The sequence below is a fragment of the Pezoporus occidentalis genome, unplaced genomic scaffold (assembly GCF_034315485.1).
Source record: "Pezoporus occidentalis ecotype Australia unplaced genomic scaffold, CSIRO_AGI_Poc_V1 ctg179, whole genome shotgun sequence".
NCBI classification, from domain to species: Eukaryota; Metazoa; Chordata; class Aves; order Psittaciformes; family Psittacidae; genus Pezoporus; species Pezoporus occidentalis.
In genome coordinates this window covers 1,295,110-1,319,404 of record NW_026913629.1, presented here as the reverse complement: position 1 = coordinate 1,319,404, position 24,295 = coordinate 1,295,110, and the positions used below count along the sequence as shown (strand labels likewise).

Genomic DNA, 24,295 nt, shown 5'->3' with positions numbered 1-24,295 from the left:
GTGTCCTACGTGGGCTCTCCCCTGTCCTGCCTGCCTTGTTCATGGGGTGGCTCTGAGGTTAGCAAACAAGTCTTTCTAATGTGCTTTGGGATCTTTGCCTAGCTGATGCTCTAGAAATCCATGGAATTGTTATTCAGATGCAAATAGCCCTGAACTTCTGTCACCTATCCACTGAGGTGAAGGATGGATCTAATAAAACCGAATTTAAGAGTGCTGCAGAATCAGGCTTTCTCCTAAGGGCTCTGTGATATCTTAACACTGTTTCATTTTCATTATGAAGAGGTATTGATCTGTTCTTGGAATTGGGCCTGTCAGCACAGAAAGCACAGAGCACCTTGGAGCCCAGGGAGGCTGTTCCTGTGAGCTGCTGGCCTCTGCTTTAGGAGCAGGATCCTTTCCAGGATTTTTGACTTTGGGAGGGATGCAGACAAGTACATTTGCATGAGAATGAGTGCGTTTCAGCTGTTGATGTCCCCCTTGTGTGTGGTAGGTGGGGCCTGGAAGGGAGGCATGGATGGGATGGTCCTTCCTGAGGAGGTCATGGGTTAGTTTAAAAGAATAATCCCCAAACCCTGATGGAGCAAGTTTAGCTGTTACAGAGAGCTATTTTGGTTATGCTTCCTTAAAGCACATTTGGGGTTTTTATTCAGGTGTTGGAAGTGCTGTCCTTTCTGTGCCTGACACAGCCCTGCTCCTGTTTGCTAGCAGCGGCATCACAGTGTGTCCTTAGTCATAAGGACAGAAAGAGTGTTTTGTTTCTGGGACCTCTGGTCCTGGCTTGCAGTGACGTTGAATAGCAATCCTAACGAACGTCCCTTGCCTATCTGCTGCTCTTAACATCTGCAGAGGGAATAAACTTGCTCCCAGATGGTTCAGGCTGTTGACATTAGAGGGTTAATTTGTGCTGGTGATTGTGTTTAACTGACTGTGGCCGTCGTGCTCTCCTTGGGTGGCTCTGTGGGTCCTGTCCCTTCTGTACAGTCATCAGCAGTCTGGAGGGTATCATTAGGCTTTTATTTCTGAGATGCTTAGCTCTCCCTCTGGAGTTCTGCAGGGATAACACCATCTTTCCCTCTGCATGTTGTGCTGGAAATCAGATCACACTGGTTTAACCAGTACCTTTCCTGCAAGACAGCTCTGTCCCCAGCTCCTTCTGCAGCATGTGGCAGTGATGCTTGTGTCACTGCAGGCCCATCCCACTGCTCTGCCTGTCAGCCTTTGGCCAGCCCTGCTGAATTAGTTGCTTCCTGCCCTTCTCTCTGCAATGTGTTACCTGGAGGAGATCTGCCCTTGCAGCAGGAGTTGGTGGGTTGGGAGGTTTTTCTGAGCTTAGGTGTGTTTCTGTACTCCGGATGAGCAGTCCTGCTGCCTTTCTGCAGCTCTTAAACAAGCCAGGTTTTTCTGTTGCTTGGGAATGATTTGGGGGGCATCTTTTACTCTTCTTTCTGCAGCCCTGTATTGTACTGAGCTGTACCAGTGGCAAGGCACAGGGCAGGAGAGGATAAGACTGTGTGTTTTGAAGCCTGCTTTGGATAGCTGTGCTGGGGAGGATGTCCACAGCAGCTGACACACTGGGACTGTAAGAACTGTGTTGTTTCAGAGCAGAAAAGAGATTTCAGGTTGCCTTCATCAGGTTAGCAGCTCCATTCCAAATCATCTCTTGGCAAACATGAGCAGTTGCTCTTACAATTGTTGCAGCTGTGATGGAGCCTTGTTCACTTACACCAGCTGGTGCTCAGTGCACAATTCCTGTCCCACATCCTTCTCCCTTCATGGCTGTGTACAAGGCAGCTGGATTAGGAGGCAGAGGATTTGGAGATAGCAGAAGTCTTTGGAGCCAGCTGGCACAAGACTTTCATTACTGTCACACAAACAGCAGCATGGTGCCTGGTTGGACACTGCTGCTCCTGACCTAGCCAGCCACTTCCCTCTGCACCCATCTCTTTCCCATCCTGGTATATGATTTAAACTGTGCCAGGTTTGCAGAAGCACCTGGCTGACATTGCACTGCAAAGCCCTGGGATGTGTCAGGCTCACTCCTGAGAGCACAAGCTGTGCTCTTCTGCCCTTCAGGCGCTGTGCAGTAGTGGTCAGACTGTCCCTGACACTGACATCAAGCACATGCGTGTTCTAGACTGGGGAGCACACATGTTCATTGACCCTAGTGTTTGATAGCTTTCGTTTTTGTGAAGGATGTGTTTCTTATTTGTTCAACATTTGATATTGCTTCTGTGCCTAACAGCCAGCAGTGCCCAGATCTGCTGGGTACCAGGCTGAGCTGGGCACTGAACAAACACAGAGCAGCTGGCAAACTGCCTGCGTTTTCCCTCTGCTTTTATTAGATTGCACAAAGGCAGAGAATGGGTTCTACAAAATAAATAGTTATTTGATATGGGAATTGGTTTATGGGTTTGGTCTGGGATTTTTCCTTTCCTGTATAGAAGAAATAATAAGAAGCCTAGAGTACCTGTTTGCCTAGTTTAACTCCCTCAGTTTCCACACTTAGCTCCAGGGATGTACGTGTGTATTTGTGCCCTGTATTTATTGTTTGTTTTAGAGGCACTGGGAATCTTATCCTTGTGGTATCAGGCAGACACCTGCCTGAAAGGCAGCTCATCATCTCCAGAAGAAAAACTTTGCTCCCCCTCACTTGTTTTTTCCTCTCCCTATATTATCATAACGAAATGTCAGCTTGCAACCAGCTTCGCTGCGGAGCAGATGTCTCCTCATAATGACTGTTGTTGCAGGGTTTGCCATGTTTATCCTCACTGCCTTGCCAGGCTGTTATGGCATTAACTGGCTCACATCTCAACGTGGCCACGCAGTTAGTTGCCGCACGTCTGGAAGAGGATGTGAGCACCAGTGCTCTCCAGTGGGTTTTAGTCTGCTGGGTCTCCGCATCGGCTCTTTAATGTGCCAAGGAGAGCATCCCCCAGCTGTGCTTCAAACTAACAAGAGGTCCTTCCAGACAAACATACCTCCGAGTGGGACTTCCCCTCCCCAGACACGGCCTGCTGGAAAGCTGGCTTGAAAAGAGCAGAACAGTTACTTGAAGCTTGTTCTTTCTTCATCCTAAACCATAAATGGGGATGCTCTGTAGAGCAGGCTGCCTTCATGGCAATGTGTGGACCAGGTTTGTAAAGCAGGAAAGGGTTAGACCAGCATTTCCTCCACCCAATTACATGTTTCCTAGGAGATAAGGGCTCATGTGGAGGCATAAAAAAAACCATGCTCTGTTTGCAAGAAGGAAATGTGAAAACGGTGGTTGTGGCCAGTGGCAGAGGGAGGCCGAGGGGTCCTGTTCCCCTGCGAAGGGCAGTAAAGGCTTGGTGCATTTCATCTCCTGTTCGGTAAAGTCTTTTGGGGTCATTTTGGGTTCTGAAAATTGGGTTTGATCTTTAAACTTGTTCTCCAAGTTCCTGAGGAGTCAACCACTTCCCTTCCACTCCCTGCTTCATACAGCAAGTTGCTCAACTCACCAGCTGAAATGATAAGGCCAAACAAATCTACAGAGTTTGAGTGGTTCCTTCTCCAACAGCAAAGCGTGGTCCCCCTGGCTGGGGTGTTTCTGGGTTCATGTCTCTTCTTTGCCTGATTACTGGTGAGAGATGTATTTGAGTGTTGTACTCTGGTGTATGTATCAGTGAGGCACCAGAAAGGACTGGCTATAGGAAATGGAACTGCTACTACATTAGATTACATACACAGCAGTAGCTTTGAGTCAGGTGCCCTTCTGGACAGGTTTCCTTCCCCTGGGTATATTGGCTGCTGTGACAGACCATGCTCCTGTGTTTTGTTTCAGTGCACTACCAGAAGATCATTCACCGGGACATCAAGCCTTCCAACTTGCTCTTGGGAGATGATGGGCATGTCAAAATCGCTGATTTTGGAGTCAGCAATCAATTTGAAGGGAATGATGCCCAGCTTTCCAGCACGGCAGGGACACCAGCCTTCATGGCACCAGAGGCCATTTCAGACACCGGCAAAAGTTTCAGTGGAAAGGTAGGTCTTTGCTCACAGCTTGATGTCTCATGGGACCCCCAAGCACAGCACAAAGGGCAGCACCACACCTGCAACCTTTGTGTGTTGCTCACTCAGGGATTGTGATGCAAATTAGGGTTGTTCTTAAGTAAAATTGAGCTTTAATTCTGTGTTCAGTCCAGGCAGAAGTCACACTGGTTGTTCTGGGCAGCAGGCAGACACTTTACTGTGCATCCTTGCTCAGACAGGAGCCATGTTAAGAGTCTTTTCCTTGCCCAAAGGGAAAGAAGGAAACTTGATTCCTTTCCAAAATAATCAAGAGACACAGGGGGCTGCTGCACAACAAGGTTGTATCTTGATCTCCTGAAAGTGAGAGGCACTGCTGAGGCTTGTAGTGCAGACATAGGGATATGGTCTAATGGTTTTTTTTTTGCCTGGAAGACTTTTGAGGTTCAGCCTTTCATGGTGTCATCTGCAAGAAGAAGTAGTTGCTTGCTGGTTACTGTGCTCCACAGCAAGGGCAAGAGAGGCAATGTCTGTCCCAGCACAGTCCTCATTCCTCAGGCATGCTACAGATGCCTTTAGGAGCCCAGATTCAGGCAGAGTCTGCACAGTACAACAGAAAATGTTCAATGCATACAAATAATGCTCTCTGAATCAGTGGGAAAATCCAGCTCGTTCAGATAATCTGGATTGCATCTCATTTACTGCCTGTACATGCTTTCTTTCAGGCACTTGACGTATGGGCCATGGGAATTACCCTCTACTGCTTTGTTTACGGGAAGGTAAGCTGGCTTTCAGCTGCTGGAGCTCTGCATGGCAGTCTCTCTGCCTGGCTTTTGACTCATTCCTTTCCAAATAAAGGAAAATATTAGAAACAAAGACCTGTCTTCTGCAAGCTCCTGTTTTCCCCCATCACCCTGCAGATGAGAAGGAGCTAACGTGACCTGTGGAAAGGATGGTTTCTAGAGTTGATCCCTGTGTTCAGAGCCGTTGTTCATGCTACAACTCTAGAGAGGCATTGGCAGCACCAAGAACAGTTTGTTGAAGGATTAATCCATGCTGCCTGTATTTAGAAACAAGCCAGACAGGGCATGGAGGGAGGTGTAGGTTTGGTCCCAGGCTACTTCAGCGCTTCAGCAAACCAGATTACAGAAAGCTCTGTCTGCCAGAGCTGAGGTGGGCCAGATAGAGTCTTCTCTGGCAGAGCCAACTCTTCAGAGCTGCCTTCTGCAAACTCCATGTCCTGTCATGGCTTTGCCCTGTCCTGTCACAAAAAGCCCCTTGTCCCTCCCATCCTCTCCCAGGGCAAGCAGTACAGCAGGTATGTGGGGTCTGTGTGTGCAGGTATGTGACCTGAACCTCCTGTCCAAGCACTGACCTCTGCAGATCCCAGCACACAGGTGTAAGGCATCCAGCTCAGGGGTAGGAAGTGGCAGGGGAGATGACAGACGCAGAGCTATCTCCATTCCTGGTGTGATATTGCAGAGCTAAGTCAGGATGGAAAGTATTCTTTGACCTGTGTCTATAATGGTGTCTCATTTGGGCCGGTATCTCCATTTTGCCGGTAGAAGTGGAGCAGAGAAAAGGAAAATGTGTAGTTCACAGTCACCTGATAGGCTGGATGGAGGGGGGTATCCCAATCCACTTATGTATTCCCTAGATCCCTCTGCTGTTCTTCTGTATTTATTCTTTAATAAGGAACAACCCAATTTATTGTTGTGGGGAGATTTGATTTATCTCCATCTCTGTGTAGAATCAAGAGAGAACAGAGACTATACTTGTGTATGTGAGTGACAACACCTAAGCAATGCCAGGCTCTCTGACAACTGGAAAATCTTCTGTTTGTTTTACAGTGCCCTTTTATAGATGAATATATTCTGGGTCTTCATAATAGGATCAAGAACAAGCCTGTGGAGTTCCCAGAAGAGTAAGTGAACTTTACTCAGCTACTGTAAAATAACAGTTCAGTTCTCAGTGTTATTCACTGTGCAGCATTAATCCTGGTAGGTCACCACAGGGGGACAGACAAGGGGAGCTGAAGTGCTTTGCTTTCTTCTGGGTCCTTCTCATGGTTTTTGTGCTGATGATGTTGTTGAGGCACTACAGCTGCCTTTGCAGCTCATGTGTTCGTGTTGTGTGGACAGGGAGTAAAGGAAATGGCTCTTGAAACCTTTGGAAGTGAAGGGATTTCAGCATGGGTCTAGTAAGTTCTGCTCTGGCTACTTGACCCTGGATGCATGGTTTGGTTGAGGTTTTGTGTTTCTCCCCATGTGGTAGCCACCAAGTGATTCCGTGTGTTCACTTTCAAAAGCAGTGTGGTTATAGATCTTGGTCTCAGTCTAAGTAAACACATGCTTTGGACTTGGAGCTGGGGAAAGTGTCCAACAGAAGGATGCTTGTCCTGAGGTACACAACCACAGCTCGGTGCATCCCCACTCTTCAGTCTCCTCCAATATCCTCCAGGAACATGAGTTTTCCTGTGTGCTGGCAGACTAGGGCTAGAAAGAGACCCCAAACAGATTAATTTACTCATTTGCTATTAAGAGGCTGCTCCCACCCTGCTTTGGTCAGTGAAGGAAACCCTTGCTGGCCATAGTCAGAGCTGCATGGTGGGGACTGTTGGGCTGTGCTAGGTGGGCTGGCTGGCAGCACAGGCACAGCACATCCTCTAACCCACAGAAGTGCACTCAGCATTGCAGAGGGACATGCCAAGGCCACTCCCATGCCATTTGAGCAGTGGGAAATTCAGCATCGAGGTGCCGAGCGATGAGTGTTTGTGGTCTTGTCAGAGGAGCCTGGCGGGAGGTGATTACACTCAATATATGCTCAGTCCCTGCCACCATGCCTTTTCCCTTCATGCATTTCCTCCATCTTCAGGCCTCACATGACTTTCTGCTCGTGATTAATTTATTTCTCCTGATTGCTATCAGATGAAGCAGCCAAAGCTGGATTCTTCCTTTCCTTCCAAAATCAGCCCAGTAGTCAGGCAAAGAATTTCTGACCCTATTGCTCCTTTAATAAAAATGTAGAGATAAAATTACTTGATTTAAAACAAGCATGAGGAAATTAAAACTCTAATGAAAGGCACATCTCATATTGGAGAGGAAGGGAGGGATGTTGTCAGGGAGCCCATTAATGTGTGCATGTACCCAGCATCTATCACGTGAATGTTTTGTGAGATTCTCACTGAATCTTTAGACCCCTCCAGTGAAGGGCTGGGGCTCTGCCTTGGCAGTCCCAGGCTTCCTTCTGAGTCTGCGGAAAGCAATGGGTGCTCGGTCTGTCCTACAAGGACCTTAGAAAGAGATGAACAAAGAGGTAGCAGCCTGGAGTTTATGTGCAGCCGGTGTTTTATCCCTTCCTCCTCCTCTGAACCCCATCACTGAGAGTCTGTAAGGAACTGGTACACAGAGTGCCACCTTTCAGACCAAATCCTTACAGACTTATTAGAATCCATTTTATTGATAGCTGACAGCAGATATGAGAAAGTGTAATCTCCGTATCAGCCCTATAAAAGTATCAATGCATGATGAATAGTTATATATTGAGAAAATTCCTCTGAAACACGATGGAGGGAAATCCACAGCTGTCATCTTTAAGCCGTGACTAAACTTTTCATGGACAAAAAGGACTGATTTGTCAGGTGAGGTTTAATAAATGCAGTTCTATTCCAGTTAGTTGCTTTGTCCAGTTGCACTTATTGAGTATCATAGAACATCTGGAGTTGAAAGTGACCCATCATCCTGTGGCACAAGGTCAGGCTGCTTGTTAGATGGCAAACACAGGCCCCAGTCATGGATATGGAGCAACTCTGGCAAGAACCTTGTGCTGTTGGTGGGGTTTTACAGCAAACCAGTCTTTGGGCTGTTAGAACACGAAGGCTGCTCATGCCACATTGCTGTGTTCCCACTGGTTGCTCTATGGGCAGGGCAGGACTTGGTCTTGACAGCACTGCAGCAGCAGAAGTGGTTTATGTTTTCTTGGCAGTGTTCTCTGTGCTTGCTTGGGCCCTGGCAACCTTCCCATCCTCCCAGCCATCATGTATTTGGGTTAGCAGTCAGCTTACAAGTGACTGCTCCCATCTGTCTCTGCAGTAAGTTATTAACATTTAATGGGCTAACTGGGTTGTGCTAAGAACCTTTTCTTCATTCAGACAGTTCCATCAGTGATAATTGGGCTGCAATTTTATTTGGATTTCTCAGTGACTTGCTTTCCCAGCCTAAAAAAAAGCTGCACCCCTGGTTGGGTTGTGGGGGAGCAGAGAGTTACTGGGTGTTGACAGCTCTCTCTAAACTACATCTATTTGTTAGATAAAGGCAGCAACACACACACACATAAAGCTGGAATTCACTGGAGTGGATCCACCCTGGCCTCCCACAGAATTAGCATCTCGCTACACTTGGGAATATTTTGGTTTCAATTTATTTCACCATGGCTACAAAAGATACATTCCTGTCTGCAGACAGCCCATGGAAACTCATTGCCTGTTTCCTGACAACCTTTAGGATAGAGATGGAGCTGACTGTACTGGCGTCATTTGTCCCTTCCCTTTCCTTAGAGATGCTGGGGTAAATATTTATCACTCTGCAGTTAGCATTCATGCCAGCAAGTCCTTGGCATGACACAAAGTAGATGTACCTGATGAAACTGGTATAACTAAAAAGCAAGCTGGAGAAGTTTCTGTCCAGGCACGTATTAAGAGAGCCAGAAGCTCTACTGGTGAGTGTAGTTTCTCCTGGTGAAGAGCTGACCTGCAGGCACCCTGTAAAATGATCTGTGGTGCTGGCAGCCCTCCTAACTGGGTGCTGAGCTCTGTGATGCTTTGCCTTTTCCTGAGAGCTGTTACAGAACTACAACTGTGAGAAATTTCACAGATGTATTCCATAGATAGTGCAGGCATTTTAGATGAAAAATGCCGTCGGGTACAGCATGGAGAGAAGGGAAACCAGAGACCTGGCCATAACCCACTTGACACTTTGGTCCTGTTTACAGGGCTTTTCCTTATGGCATTAATCCTGTGTTGTGTAGAAGTCTGACACAGAAAAATGTTAGGTGATGATGTATTCTAATTATATTTTAAATAACACTGTTGCTGGTTTGGCACAGATCTGACATTAAGTGTTTTAAAAACACCATCTCAGTGTGGTTCTCCTGTGGGGACCTGTTTATTCTAACCTTCTAAATGCACTGTCACTCCCCATAGCTGTTTCTCTGTGCCTGGAGCTCATCTCAGGAGCAGCACCATTCTTCTCATTCCCACTTAAATTGTTACCTGCAGTGAAGCCGAGGAAGTGGGAAGTCTCTGAGGGCTCATCCTGCCATTCCCCTTGTCTTGGCCATACTGCCTGTGGACTTACAGCCCCCTGATGCAACTCTGAAAGTGTTCAGACTTTAAACTGAACGCACTTTCTGCCCTTCCCCACTGAACAAGCAGTGTTTCCTTGTGGTTGGTTGTTGAAGGTCTCATAACCAAAGTCCACATAAAGTATTCATACGTTATTAAACAGCAGCTGTGTTTAACTGAAATAGCCCTTCCTGTAACATGGCCTTCATTTAGGTTTATGACAGTTTATTCCCTCCTCTGCTTGGTGGGGTGCAGGGGAGGTGGGCACAGCCTCATCAGTGTTTTCAATCTGAGATCCAACCCTGCTGGGGAGTGACATTTCATGCTGCCAAATTCCATCATCTCAAAAGCCATTTGTGGTACAGGCTCTCAACTGCCTGATACAATTCTGTCATACACTGGCATTTTATTTCAGTAGCACTTTGATAATACAGATCAAGTGTGTTTTGAAGATATTGCCTGCACCATTAGTGACAAACTAGGGGGACAGACTGCAGGACCACTGGCTCCATGTGAATAGAATGGCTTCTATGCTCAGGCACTCCAGTACTTAGAGATAGTGTTAAAAAATCAGATATATTTCTCTTAGTCTGTTCCTTCCCGCCTTTTGTTACCCCAAGGCTGAGCTGTACAGGTAGGAAACACCCACTTACTGAACTGGCTGCCATCAGCATTCACAGAAGCAGTTTAGTTAACACAACCTGCTTAGCTGAAACCTGGATGTCAAAGGGTGATGTTTCATCCAGCACATTTGCTCGTGATGGAGGTTTGGCAAATCAAGTAGTGCCCTCTTGTATCATACAGTTCAGCTCCAGTCCTGCCCTCAGTTACGTTTTGTTGTCCCAGAATCTATCCTCTGAAATTCCCCTATAACTGTTTTTAAAAATGTCCTTTCATCCATTCACTTGATCCCTTGTCCTGCATTTTAAGAGTGTGCAGCTGTGTTAGTGGGCAGAGCAGGACAGCCCAACCCTGTAGCAGTGACCATGATGCCTGAGAAGGAACCAAGCCAACGAGACCTTCCTTTCTCAAGCCAGGTTTGCAGAGAAAGTATCTTCTGAGTGGAGCAGATTCTCTACAGAATATAACCACAGTAAGGACTGTGCATGCATGGAGCACTTAGAATTCCATGGTCAACTGTATACTGCTGTTTTCTTTACTCAGAGCACAGATAAGTGAAGAGCTCAAGGAACTGATTCTACGCATGCTCGATAAAAATCCAGAAACAAGGATAACAGTCCCTGAAATTAAGGTAATTTGGACATTGCTCTTATAGTCTTTTGGCTCAGCTGGTTTTGTTGTTCCGTTGGTACCTTCTAATGAGGCAGAGCTGTTCCCCGAGTTTGTTTTGGGAGCTTTCTCTGGCACACGGCCTCAGAAAGGGAGAGTGCTCATTTTGCAGCATGTAACAGCTCTGTCACTGCTGCTTGCTTGGGCAATATTGACAGAAGCTTTCTTGTTTACTTATTTAAATTGAAATTATTCAAAAGCTGCCTGATCCTCAGGGAATCCCTGGGAAAATCAACTCTGTCATGGGGACTGCTAGCTGCAGAGCCTGTGCTGTCGGTGTTGGACCTGTGTTACAGGGGCTGGAAGAGTGCTCCTCCTCTGGTGCTTGCATGGTCAGCAGCCTCAAGGCAGCACGTCTGTTTCTATCAGCATTACTTGGGAGATGCTGTTTGAGGATGCTCTCCCCCTTGTGCTCTAGAGGTTTGCGTGGTGCCCAGGTGGCAAGGTGGGTTGCTTGCTATTTATTTAAGCAGGAGGCTGTTGCAGTAGCATGAGGCCTCAGTACTCAGACCCAAGTACTCCATTTTAAGCATCTGAGCAGCCTGATTTAGTTGAAGATGTCCCTGCTCATTGCAGGGGTGTTGGACTAGACGAGCTTTGAAGGTCCCTTTTACCCAAACCTAAATCCTTACTTGTGCAGATGCACATATGATCTTGATTTTCCCAGGCAGTGAGCACGCATAACCCTAAGTGAAGTGTGTGCACTTGAGAGACGAAAATGAAAATGCTCTGGATAACTCAGATGTTCAAGGTGTTTCAGACTTGACTGAGAAGGTGCTGGGTTCCTCCAAGATGCTGGCAGTGGGTGCAACAATACTGGGAGTTAGGGAATGCAATCTGGCCCATGAACATATTGCAGCAATTTCCAAGGGAGCTGGTTGAACCGCATCACTGGAAGTGGAAAGCAGCCATACTGACAGCTTACCCTGTAATCAGTCCTGTGCCCCCATTTCTCTCTCATGACCAGCATCCCAGCATTCTGCTGTAGAAGGGAGACCTGCAGCTCTTTCCGTTCCTCCCCATGCAGGTGCATCCGTGGCTAACCAAGGGTGGTGAGGAGCCCCTGCCTCTGGAGGAGGAGCACTGTACTGTGGTGGAGGTGACAGAGGAGGAGGTGAAGAACTCAGTGAAGACGATCCCGAGTTTGCCAGCTGTGGTAGGTATACCCCACAACTGCATTCTCTGCATGGGTCAAGAACATGGTGCTTTGCTGATGCTTTAAAGTGATGAAAGAGGTGTGAGAGGGTACACGTGTGCTCCTGGCATGAAAAGCTTGGCCTTTCAACCTGGTGTGAGCTTTTTGTGCCTCCGAGTTCTGCAGGGCCTGACTATGTGAGCAGTGCTATTTATATCTGTCTGGCTGCTCTAATAGGAGCTGTATGGTTACACCCGCAAAGTGCCTGGCATCAGCCACCCCAGAACACTAGAAGCATCCCAAGTGTATTTTGTTTCATTAATCTAGAGGTTGCAAGACACCTCATTGAGCTCCTCAAAATGAAAGCTCCAAACCTGGAGGTGACTTGGCCAGAGAAGCAGGGAGAGGACATCTGCCACAGTGTATATACAGCTGGCACTTGCCTGCCAGCCAGTGTTGAGGGCTTTCTTGGCAGTTTGTGTGTGGCCAGCTGGAGATCTGTTAAGGGCAGTTGCTACAATGCAGGTACCTTTGGGGGGTTTCTCATGGGGAGAGAAGTGATGAGCATGACAAGGGCCTGTTTTCACAGCTCCTGTGGTGTGATATTAACTTGCCCAAACAGCCAGCTGGGGGAGTGGAAACCATCCTTTCCCCTGGATAGCAGGAGCTAGCAGCACCCTGCAGCAGTATTGCCTGCCTGGAGAATGGCCCAGGAGAGCTCTGGTGCCTCCTTCTCACGGGCTTGGACTACCATGAGTGACTGCAATGGTCAGCAGCATCTGCTTCACCTCTTCCCAGCAATCGTGTGTGTCCAGGGGTCTGAGCTTGCTGCCTAAGAGAGCGGCACTGTCACTGCCTGGAAGTCAAATAGCTGTTCTGTGGGTTCCTTTAGCTCATGCTCTAGCTTCAAGGAATCACTCAGTCCTGCTGTTCTCACCACTTTGTTTTGCTTCCCCAAAGATCCTCGTGAAGGCTATGCTAAGAAAACGCTCCTTTGGAAACCCATTTGAGGTTCAGACAAGGCGGGAAGAGAGGTCCATGTCTGCTCCAGGGAACTTACTGATGTACGTATACACAGCCCTGGCACTGCTGCACACACAGAGTAAAGGGGTTTGGGGAGGAGGAAGAAAGCAGTTTGCAGATGTTTTCTGTAGCATTTAAGGACAAAACTCCCTGCTAAATCAAACTCTAAAGGTTAAAAACTACCTCAAGTCCTCTAGGATTCAAATCCAATGCATTAAAGGAGCCTAAATACTCTGTTTATAGATGCAGTTCTCTGTCAAATGGGTTTGGCTTAGACACACATGAGGTGCTAAACTTGGATGTGATTTTTAACTTGTTAGTTTGTAATACACTGTGATCAAAGATTGATTAGAGCTTGGCGAACTAAAATAAGTTTAATTACAGTCTATCCTCGATATAGATTGGAAGGTTTAATTCTTCCATCCTTTTTTATGAGCAACAGAAAAAGTGCCAGATGAGCAGTTTGCATGTTTTACAAACTCAAAATGAGATGATGTGGCTTGTCCGTGGTTTGACTGGGCAGAGACACTGTAGAGAAACATGGGCAGACAGTGGAGAACACTTCGACATTGCTTTTTCGGTTGAGAAAACATAGAGACTTTTTTCACACTGGCAGTTATGAAACAGTGGAACACACTGCAATGGGATATTTTGGAGGTTGGATGGAGATAGCTATGCTGGCATTAAAAAGGGAATAGACAAATTAATGACTATTTGATTCATCAACAGTTTTTAAGCACAGTAGTCTGGATGTATGGTGGGGAGGAAGGTTTTCCTTGTCCTTTACTTGGCTCTTCTTCTTTCTCCCTCATTTTTGTTACTGGTCCCTTTCAGAGCCGGGATTCTGGGCCATCCATCCTTCAGTTACTGCTGGACCAGGAACAATTGTTTTCATGTTCCCACCCCACAGGATCTGTAAAGCTGTGGCTCACAACAAAGCTGTGTTATCCTAAAGTGATCCTTTCCCACTCAAAATCCCAGTACCATGCCTAGCAGACTCCTGTGAGGGTGTACCAAGAGTCTCAGTGCACCTTTGACAATGCAAATAGAAGAGTCTCTCTCTCTCTCATGAGTGTGTTGGGATTTGAGGGCTCAGTTCAATTAAGGATTATAATGCATTAGAGCCTAAGGATGTATTGGAGACAATGCATTAGAGCCTAAGTATGTATTGGAGACAATGCATTAGAGCCTAAGTATGTATTGGAGACTTGAGTAAAGTCTTTGCCTTTGAGTCCATGACCAGTTAGTACTGGACACCAGTTTAGCATTTAAACATCCATACACGAGTGCTGCTGTGGGGACCTCCCTGGAGAGCATGGCAGTGACAGCTCCTTTGCCAGCTTAGCGCAAGGGATTTGTCCTCGTTTATTTCCCTCGGCTCATTGCCTTCCTAAGTAATTATTGCTAATTTGACACTTCTCTGCCCATATCTTCACTATCATTCCTGCTCACTGCATTGCATTGCTCCAAAATGTAAACATACATTTCTCTTCAAATGTAGTCATGTAGTCAGAGTAAGGCAGGACTTCTCTTCAAACCCTGCCTGAATTGGTATTTCAAGGTGGTCTTTTCTAGTACCCGGAGCCTCTTCCCAAGACAGACCTGTTCCCTTCCACCTTCATTTGAGATGCTTAAAAACCCATGCCACTAACCAAACAGCTGGTGGGAAAACTTGATGCTGTGGCTGTTTCCTGCTTGGAGCGGGGAGCTTTATTATCTGCTCAGAATAAGTAAAGTTTATTTGATCTCATGTACCTGTGAAGTTTCTGATTAACCATATTATCAATGTCTAATCCCTTTTGACATCTTTTTAGGTCTTCAAAATTAGCTGTAAGCCTCCACTTTTACTTATCTCCTTTCCAAAGCTGATAGACAAATTCTTCAGCTTATACAAACCCAGCATCTTTCCCTGTCTCTACTCATTCCAGCCCTGTGTTTGCATTCAGGCTTCTTGTACAGGTTGAAAACTGTGTATCATTTCCACTGTTGTGCTGCTGTGCCCAGTGACCTTGGTTGACAAGGTATGTCAGATCAGGGATGGAGCTGTGACCGTGCATTGTAAGCACTTAGGAGTGTCCAAAAAGAACATGGACGGTCTTTGAATGCACCAGTTCTGCACTGCACCAACTCCTGCATTTTCATTTCTCAGTCTCATGCCATCAGTGCCAATTTTTGGCATTAAAAATTGACTTTATCCTAAATTAATTCATGCATGACTGAAGCTTTGAGGACTCATCTCAAAACTCTTCTGTTTAAAAGCCAGACATTGGCTGAATCTCTTCAACAAACAGTGCTGTACATTAAACACCACAGCAGGGAGGCTTTTTATAGGGAATGTGGATTATTGTTTCAGCCTTTGAAAAATGCTATACTGGTTGAATCTAATGAAAATTACTTCAAATTTAAATAGATTTGTTGAATCTAATTACATTGATTTGAAGTGAACCAAGTCTAAATGGGAATGTTCATTGTTCACTGAGTTCTCTCTCGATTACAGTGTTATTTCCACCAGGGCAAACAGAGTTAGACACTAAACCCATCCAGTTCTTAATTCACAGTGGGTTTTCCTCTAGTAAAACCAGTTTTAATAGGCATATAAAATAGAACATCAGTGCAAATGTTATGAATAGAGCTGTGTTAGTTAAGTTTTGAGTGAGTCTGGATGACTATAAATTTCCAGAACATAGCAGGAACAGACAGTGCTGTTGTAGCATAAGGTCCCTGTGGAGTTCCTGCATGTCAGGTGCCATTTCCATCCCTGTAGATGGAGAGGGGACCCCAAAAGTGGGACTTGCCAGAGGGGCAGTGCCCACAGCCATCACTGTCCTCTGGCCATGCTGCTGCGTGCTTGCCCACAAAGAGCTGAGAGAAAAACAAGCCACAGGTTCCCAAGCTCTCCACCACAGAGCTTCTCCTCCCCACCAGCAGTGTCTTTGGAAAGGGATAAATCAGCTTTTGTAATACTGCATCTCCTGCTAGTTATAGGTAGAAAATAACTTGGGGTGTTTCTATATTCCTGGAGTTATGGTTGGACTGGATGATCTTAAAGGTCTTTGCCACCCCAGTTGATTCTACGGTTCTATATAAGGAAAGAGGAAAGGCAATTAGAAAACTCCAGTTTCACATTGTATTTAATTAGGATGCATGTGAAATTGCCAGAGCCCCACTCACTGCTGCTTCGAGCATCTTACATCTGTGCCCGTACTGAGAATATGTTTTGCAGGAAATCCTCTGACAGCTGAGTCTGCTTTCTGGTACTTGATGTCTGACTGATGGTTCTTAAAATGGATCTGTCCTTTAAGCTCCCTCTTTGGGATTTGGAGAGGAGGAAGCTAAATCATGTGGTTGAATCCTTATTTTTAATTTCTCTCTGCACTACCTATACACAGTATGCTGGGCTCTGTTCTTGGAAAGGCTTTGTGCAGAAGTCTTTGTGATAGCAGGAGGCCTTTCATGTTTGCCACAGCCTTTGTTCCTTTAGAGGACACCATTAAGACCCTAGCGATTTGAAATAGCTCTTAAATTAGTACTGGGAGGAGAGAGGGCTTTCTTAGCACTCCTTAGATCTGGCAGAAGCAAATCCTTTCCCGAGTCTTATTTATCACTTTGTTTAATAGCACTGAAAAGTGCAAAAGGCAGCTGTTAAAATGGCAGACACATTCACCAGGTAGAAGGGACTAAAATGAAGATGCTCCCATTCAGCAGTTGTTTTGCAACAGCAGCACCTCCACACACCTAGAACTCATGTGTGAGTGCTCCTATCCAGAGCTCTCTAGCATTGCCAGCTAAGTTCTGGGCTTCTCTTAGCAGTGTTTGCTACATTTCTTCTGCTCCAGATTTCTCCTAATTGAGTCAGCCCTGGCTTTACCACACTTTATTGCTCTCATTTATTGCAACTACTACCTATCAAATTAATTGCCGTGTTTTGACAGACCCAATTTACTTTCTCATTATGGCTGCTATTACGAGTGATGAAGTGTGGTTGTCAGCTCCTGTATGGGGGATCAGGCTGGATTTAGAAAGCCTACCCTGTTTCCAGCCTTACCAAAAAGAAGGCAAGAGTCATTACTGCCCTTAGGGCCATTCTGTCCGTGTAGGCTTAGGCACGAGGAAGCAGGAGGGAGAGGGAGGTAAAAAACTGGCTGCCACAGGTCTCCAAGCAGAAACAGTTTTTCCCAAAGCAGCCCAGAGGTACTTGTCTCATGGGGGCTTTGTGCTGAGAAAGTCCCAGGGCTCAGTGCCACAGGGCTGCTCAGAACTAGGCTGCAGAGATCCCCCTGGGGCAGCCAGGTTTTACAGCATCAGCTCTGACAAGGGAATGGCTGCAGACTGGGTTTAAATTTGCCAGATGTGTCCACTGAAGATGCTCCCTTGGTCTCTGCTAGTGCTTGGTGTCTGTCTCTCCAGTCCCAGGAAGATTTCAGATAGGTACCATGTAGATGTGTCAGAACAGAGGCGAACCCAACCAAAAGCCATAACAATTTTCACTGCAAGATGGGAACTGCATGTCTCACAGGAAGAGCCATGCCCCACGGTGCAGGTAGGTATCCTTGTGATCCACTGGTGCTGAATCACACAGCCCAGGAAAGCACAGCCAGACGTCAGTCCCCAGTAAGGGCTGGAGTGGGTTTGTACCAGTGCTACCAGTGCCCATCTTTATCTGTGCTTCAGGCTGCAAATGAACAGGACTGATGATCCATCCTGCATTTCATCTGCTCACTAGGCTTGTTAGATACAGAAAGACAAGCTCCTTTGCCTGCTGCCATCATCTTCATGATCACTTTCTTTGTCTCACTGTTTTGCTCTCAGGGACAGGCTCCTCTTAAACACATATTTGCATCCATCTTTAAGGTAATTCAGTGTTTATGTTTCCCCTGGGTGCTGTAGAAACCCATGTCCTCTCCTCAGCCTGTGTGATTTGTGTGGTAGTGAGAACATTCGGCTCCATCCCTTCTTCCTGTAGGAGCAATTTTACTGCAGTAGTTCTCTGTGTGTGAAAATGATGTTTATGTATGCTTTTTTTATTACTATTATTTGTGATTCTTTGGCATTTCAGCCTTTTTTTTAGGGAGGGAGGGAGGGAGGGATGAAAAAAGGCCAGTTGGGTTTTAGCAGGAACTGCTGTTCAGCCCCGTGTTCACAGGGTGAATAGCTACAGAATTTGGGAAAGGCTAAGCTTTGGAATTCAGGCTCAGGCGTAATACCTAGTGGTTATGCAAAAGAAAGAGAGCTGGAGCCATCTCTGCTCCACTGCTCCCCTGTGCTTCTGCCTCTGATGCCTCACTGGGAGAGCTCTGGGCTGACCCAAATGAGCTGCTCTCCATTCAGTCTTGAGCTGCGATAGTTTTCTCTGGTTAAATCTTAGTCATGGGCTGTCTTATGGATGGCTGGGCTGGGTAGAGGTGTCACTCCTCAAGGATGCCCTGGCATGCAGTGCATTAGCATCCTTAGCTGCATCATTAATAGTTGCTGAGTGAAGCAACTTTGCAGTCTCATGCTCTGCCAGTGAGAAGGGGCACAAGAAGCTGTGAGGGAGCAGAGACAGAACATCTGACCTGAACTAGCCAAAGGGATATTCCATACCATAAAACATCCAGCTCAGTGTAGAAAACGGGGGAGTTGGCAGGGAGTCACTGATTGCTGCTCAGAGATTGTCTGGGCATTGGTCAGTGAGTGGTAAGCAATTGTATTGTGCATCACTTGTCTGGTTTGGGGTTTATTCCTCTCCTTATTTCCTATTATTATTTTTTACTTCAATTATTAAACTGTTCTTGCTTTGGAGAAGCAGTTATGGTATGAAGCCAGCACTCTGATCTGTGAAAGAACACCTCAGATGAAAGAAAAGCAAACCACAGCTCCCCAAATGCAAGCTAGGTAATCTGGAAACATTACAGCTGGTCTGCAAGACTTTCTCCAAGAGTCAGGTACCTGCTTGTGATGCTGCAGCCAGGAGAAGGGCATTCAGGGAAGTGCAAAGCTCAGTCTTTGGGGTGCAGACACCGAACAATTGCATAGGCAGAAGCTGCTCAGTACTGCAGTGCATCGAGCCGGTTATGTGGTATCAGCACAACAGGCTGATTATTTCCTGTTTCCTCTCAATATTGATGCTGTTGAGCTGGGGAAGAAACACCCCCTGCTTTATTTCTCACATTGCTTTGTGCCTATAATCTCTTTATTTCCTTGCATTCATGTAGAAAACAAGGGAGCAGAGAAGGAGGCAGGGACCCGGAGCTGCCCAACGTGTGTGAAGATGAAGCTACATCCTGAAGCTGCCTGGCTGTTATGGGCTGGTCACTCACATGCTGCTGCTGTTGTACCCATCGTGGTGTTGTCTAGCACACATCTGCCCTCATCACTGAGTCTGGGGCCTGCAAAGCAAACAAAACCAGAAACAAACACGGACCAACCCAGGAAACCAGAAAGGAGGAACCGAGCAGCAATAAGAAGAGCGAGTCCTCGGGCAGCACTGCTCCAGGGGACTGGCTTGGCCTCATGGGCAGCTGCATTCCTCATGCCAGGTGTCCGTGTGCTCCTCCGTGTGTGCCTTGCTCTCCACTTGTGCTTCATGTGTGGGCTTTGTAGTTGGGTGTCTTGGCTGATGAATGTGGTTTTATTTGTACCGCAGCAAACCAGACGTTGTCTTAGGCATCAATCTCCCCAGAGATGTTCTCTTTGCTCTTTGCATTCTTTATTTCAAGCATCAGGAAAAACAATTACATCAAAGCCAGGTTAAAACCCGGCAATGGTTTTATTTAATGCACTTCTGTGTATGAGGACACAGTCCTGCTCTTGTTGGAGATGATGGCAAGATTTCCATGGATATCAGGGAAATGAGGATGAGATCTTGCTTTTGGAGTGAACACTCGCACTCTCTGCCTTTCTTCCTCTTCTATCCCTTCTCGTCTTACCCCTCAGTTTTGCACAGGGTGAATCCTGCCAGCGTCAATGGCTTTGGTCAGGGCAACATCATAAAGCAGAAGAACTACAGGATCCTTTCTTTGATGTGCAGTCAGCCTTTGAATGTCATAAGGATCTGGAGCATTGGGTATGCTCTTACGCAGGAAGGCTTAACCCCACTGAGGACATCTGCTAACCAAGTGTGCTCTTCCCAAAGACCTAGGGCTGCACTCCATCTGCTGCACCCAGTCCACCCATGAATGCTGCTCAAAGCTGAAAAGAAGTAGCAGGTTTGGGTTTATTTTATATAAGGGTGATTTTCTTCCCCTCACTCGTCTCTTGGCTTCTATAAAATCATGTACCTGATGCTTTAAAACTTTAATTTCTGGATAAATGACCCAAACTGGGGTAACTCCCAAGGATGGAAGGGTTTTAGGCTAAGGAAAAGCTACAAATGAGATTAAAACATGATCTTTTGGGTTTTGAGGCTTTATTTTTTAATTTTATTTTAAGACTGTACTTTTTCTGCACATGCTGCTATTTTATCCATAGATTGCTTCTAAACCTGGGATTAGAAGCTTCATCTCTACAGTTTGACACCAGGTGAGAGATCCCCCTTCAAAGGGCAAATGCAGCTATTTCAGTGGCTGTTGGCTATACAGACTGTGTGTATACATCAGGGATTTTACTCTCACGCTCAGAGAGTAAAAACCAGTGACATCAATCCATCAAAATAATGTCAGTATTTTCCTTTGAGCTTTATGGGGTCTGTGCATGCCCCTGGGAAGCCAATGGGACTGAATTCTTATTTTGTAGTACTTAAATAAAGGACACTGGTAAATTTGGTTCCTACATAATCATCTTACTGCCTCTTTTTAGGTTAATCCTGAGGGCTTGGGACTTTGTCCCCTAACTTTTTTGTGTGAGGGGATACATGTATGAGGGCTGTTGGCAGCAGCTGCCGTTCCCATCCTGTTTACTGCAGTCTGGTTTGGTGGTTCCCAATGGTTTTGTAGCTGGGCTTTGCTGCTGATGCCTTCTGCTGCCTGTCCCAGCCTGCTTGTCTTCAGCCACCCCGGTGGGATGCCAGAAGCAGTCAACAGCCATATCTTGCCTGGAAATATTGGGAAATTGGGAAATAATGTTGCAGCTGATGTATTTTATTGAGGAGACCTTTAATTTTTAAAGCAGGCAAAGGCATTAGATCGTGTAAAGGTTGCTGCTGTGGGCCCGTGCTCTGCATCCGGATGGTAACTCCTGCCTGCATTGGTGCATCTGCCCTCACCAACTGCGTGCTCAGCATCCCCCAGGGCCTGTGGTCTGCTTGGATCCTGCTGCCTTGTAATGAAGATTAAGCACCCATTGAAAAGGAGTGAAAAGGGAGATGGGGACTTGGCAAGTCTGAGAGTACAGGGGGGCTGGTTCCAGTATTTAAAGGGTGGCTGCAAAGAAGACAGAGATTCCCTTTTTACAAAGAGTCCCATGGAAGAGGATGAGGGGTGATGGGCACAAGGGAGATTCCAGGTGGGCACAAGAGGAAGACTTTTCACAATGACAGCAATCAGCCATTGGAATAATCTCCCCAGGGAAGTGGTAGATTCCTCAACGTTGGACACTGTTAAGATTTGGCTGGACAGGGTGCTGGGACATCTAGGCTTAGGACGCGCTTTGTCAGGAAAGGTTGGACCAGATGGTCCTTGAGGTCCCTTCCAACCTGGTGTTTTACAATTCCATGATGATTCTGTGCCTGGTCAGGAGGAACCGCTGCCCTTGGAGGGGATGATCTCTGGACACAAACTGCTCTGCTGGGGACAGCGCGCTGGGATGCCGTCACATCCTGCTGCACACAGGGGCAGGGATGAGCAGCCCAGAGGAAAGAGCAGGAACAAAGTGTCTGTCCTCCAGTTTGTGGGAAAATGGGCTCTCAGCCTGCGTGAAGGAGTGACCTTGGACATGGACATGTCTTGGGAAGTCACCTTACTCCAGGGAGAAAAGGAAGCACTGGTAATCCTTATCTCCCTGGGACTTCTGAGGTCTAAGCAATACTTGGGTTGTGCCCAAAGAGCTCTGAGACTGCAAATGTAGGGTTACTTATTGTATATTTAATACATGGTAAGAATAATGTGCTAATGCAGTCAGTTGTTGGGGCTATCCTGATGACACCCAAGAGGGTGGCAGCCAGAGGGGCAAGGCTTTTCTCAGCCTCAACCAAATGATCCTTTACATATCAGCTCTATGTCATGTTCCTTTAGGGGCAGCTCAAGCGTCACCTCAGTTTTTTGAGGGGGGTGGATATGGTTTATGATTATCCCAAACGTCTACTGTGAAAAGATTGCCTTTTCAGCTGAGAGAAATCCTCCTGGAGCTGTGTCCAAGAAATAACCCAAGGTTATTGAGCTTGTGTCAAACCTTGTTAAACTGCCAGCCATGGGCATCTTTCTTTTCTGTCTCCACAAGTCATATCATGTCTCAGACAGCCAGGGAACTGGCATGAAATGAAATGTAAACATGGCACAAGCAGCAAGAGAAACACATTTATTCCAAGGGTGGGTGGGACTCCAGCAGGAATATGCTCTGCTTCTGGCTTGGCTGGAAAATGAAATCCTGGCTTCTTTATGTGTGTGTTTAGGGCAGCTTGGAGCAACGCTGCTCCTGCTCTGAAGAAAGGAAGAGACTAGAGACGGTATTTGTTTGGCTCTGGTGAGCCAGCCCATTTATCTGCTCAGGAAAGTTGTTCTCTTCAGCTGGATGGTGAGATACTTGTCTTGCTTCTCTCTGTGAAGGAGCAGATAGGGTTTGTCGTGGCAGGGCTCCTCCAGAAGCAAGAAGATCTGGTGCAGGCATGCTCTGATGCTTTTGTGTGTGGTTTTCCTTCCAGATCCTCACTTACCTGTTCCTGGAGCACGGGGATGCTCTGAACTGTGTTAGTTGGGCTCTGTGTGTTGGGGAACAGCTCCTTTTGCCCTGATGAGTGATGGCAAAGGCAGCCCTGCTCTGCTTTGGTTGGCTTTTCTAGGTGCAAGGACTGAGAGACCCTGAAGGGAATCTCTCTTTGGGGGAAATCAGACATCTCTTTGATCTGCAGGCAGTAGATTTGTTTGTCCTGCTCAACCGATAGCTCTCAGCCTTCAGTTTGTGAGGTAGTGCTAAGTGAAAACCATGGTTTAGTCCCTCCTGTCTGGCACAGGCTTGAAGACATTCACTGCAGTATTCCCCTTTGGGCAGGAATACATCACTGTGAATGTCACATTTGCAAATAAATGAGGTTTTCAGCTCATTACTGATGTATTGCACCGTGTGAATGGATGCCTGGAAAACCACTCACTGTGTTCTAACACTGAGCCCTGCGCAGGGGCTCAGCTTTGGGCCGTGGTTTTCCCAGTGATGTCTCCATGAGAAACGGCAGATGAGGTGTAGCCGTGTGGTTTAGCCCTGGAGCAGGAGCAGGTCCATGGGGTGCAGAATAGAGAGGGTATTTGTAGGGGGCTGTGGTTGGGGGTTTCCAGTGTCTGTGCTGCTGGGGGCAGGAGGAAGACCTGGAAGCTTTGGCTGCAGCACGGTGTCTCCAGCCTGATCCATGTAGGAGCCTGTGGCCACAAGAGAAACCACATCCCCAGCAGCAGTGAGTGTGGCTTGGGCTGTGATGATGTTCTGTGTTCTCAGTGCCTTGAGACACAAGAAGCTGACAAGCAAAAGAGAGCTTTCTGAAAGATAAGTTCCACACGTTTTCTTTATCATTTTGAGTGTGGGTAAGTCAGGCCTGGCCTGTGTTGGTCATGGTGGCATCAGTGATGTGTCTTGTTCGTGTCCTCTGGGACCAGCACCTCCTGTGCAGATGGCTGGTTGCTTTTTGCAGGTGTCCTTCTCAGTGTCTGCTGTCTGCTCAGCACTGTTCAGCCACAGTAACAGATGGTCCTTGCTTCGGGCAGGGATCTCACCTTGGTGTGGATGGGGATAGCAGGAGAGGCTCCTTTCTGTCCCCAGGGGATGGGGATCAGTAAATGTAAACACCTTCCTGAGGGAAGGGCTGTGCTGCAGTGCTGCTGAGAGCATGAGCACATCAGGTGTCCAGCAGGAATACTGCAGACTGGAAGGCAGATAGAGTGGGGTTTGTGTGTTTGTATAGCCTAGTTTGGGTGCCAAGGTTCTCCATTCACCAGGGCACATTTACAGTGGTGTTTGTGAGCAAAGCAGTGGAAGGGATTTCTTTTCTGGCCCAGAGCCTCCTACAGAAGACCATGCTCAGATCTCTCCCAACCTGGATTCTCCCATGACCCTGTTGTTCTGAATGCAGCCTTCTATGGGAAGAGGGAAGGAAACGAGCTTGGGAATCAGTGGCTGCCTTTCCCCTTCCCTTCCAGAAGGAAAGCCATGTATGCTCAGAGTCCCTGCTAGCCCATGCCCTGCGTCAGTGACCACGAACCATCAGGCAAAGTGTTCCAAAACCTGGTGTGAATTTAAGAACAAGAGCTGCAGCTTTGGAGGGTACAGTTCAGATCCTCTGTGCGTAGGTTTGCTGCTGTTTCCAACTTACAGGCCTATTCTGTTGCTATTTAAGTCTCTTGTTACATTTGATGTTAACTATGGCGCTGTATGTACTCTGCTGTCATTCAAGCATGATG

General features: G+C 46.9%; 2 protein-coding genes across 3 annotated transcripts in view; one reads left to right on the top strand and one right to left on the bottom strand.

The window, feature by feature from the left end:
- The window catches only part of CAMKK1 (calcium/calmodulin dependent protein kinase kinase 1), a 90,757-nt gene extending 70,227 nt beyond the window's left edge, over window positions 1–20,530 (top strand). For both annotated transcript variants that reach the window (XM_062614927.1, XM_062614926.1), the window contains exons 10-16: window positions 3,803–4,002; window positions 4,713–4,766; window positions 5,838–5,911; window positions 10,493–10,580; window positions 11,646–11,774; window positions 12,714–12,817; window positions 18,971–20,530. In XM_062614927.1, coding sequence (XP_062470911.1) covers window positions 3,803–4,002; window positions 4,713–4,766; window positions 5,838–5,911; window positions 10,493–10,580; window positions 11,646–11,774; window positions 12,714–12,817; window positions 18,971–19,043 — 722 coding nt within the window. In that variant the 3' untranslated portion in view covers window positions 19,044–20,530. The remainder of the gene's footprint in view (window positions 1–3,802; window positions 4,003–4,712; window positions 4,767–5,837; window positions 5,912–10,492; window positions 10,581–11,645; window positions 11,775–12,713; window positions 12,818–18,970) is intronic.
- The window catches only part of IFT22 (intraflagellar transport 22), a 134,870-nt gene continuing 112,085 nt past the window's right edge, over window positions 1,511–24,295 (bottom strand). The window contains exon 6 of the transcript XR_009964080.1: window positions 1,511–1,523. The gene's annotated coding sequence lies outside the window, so the exon portion shown is untranslated. The remainder of the gene's footprint in view (window positions 1,524–24,295) is intronic.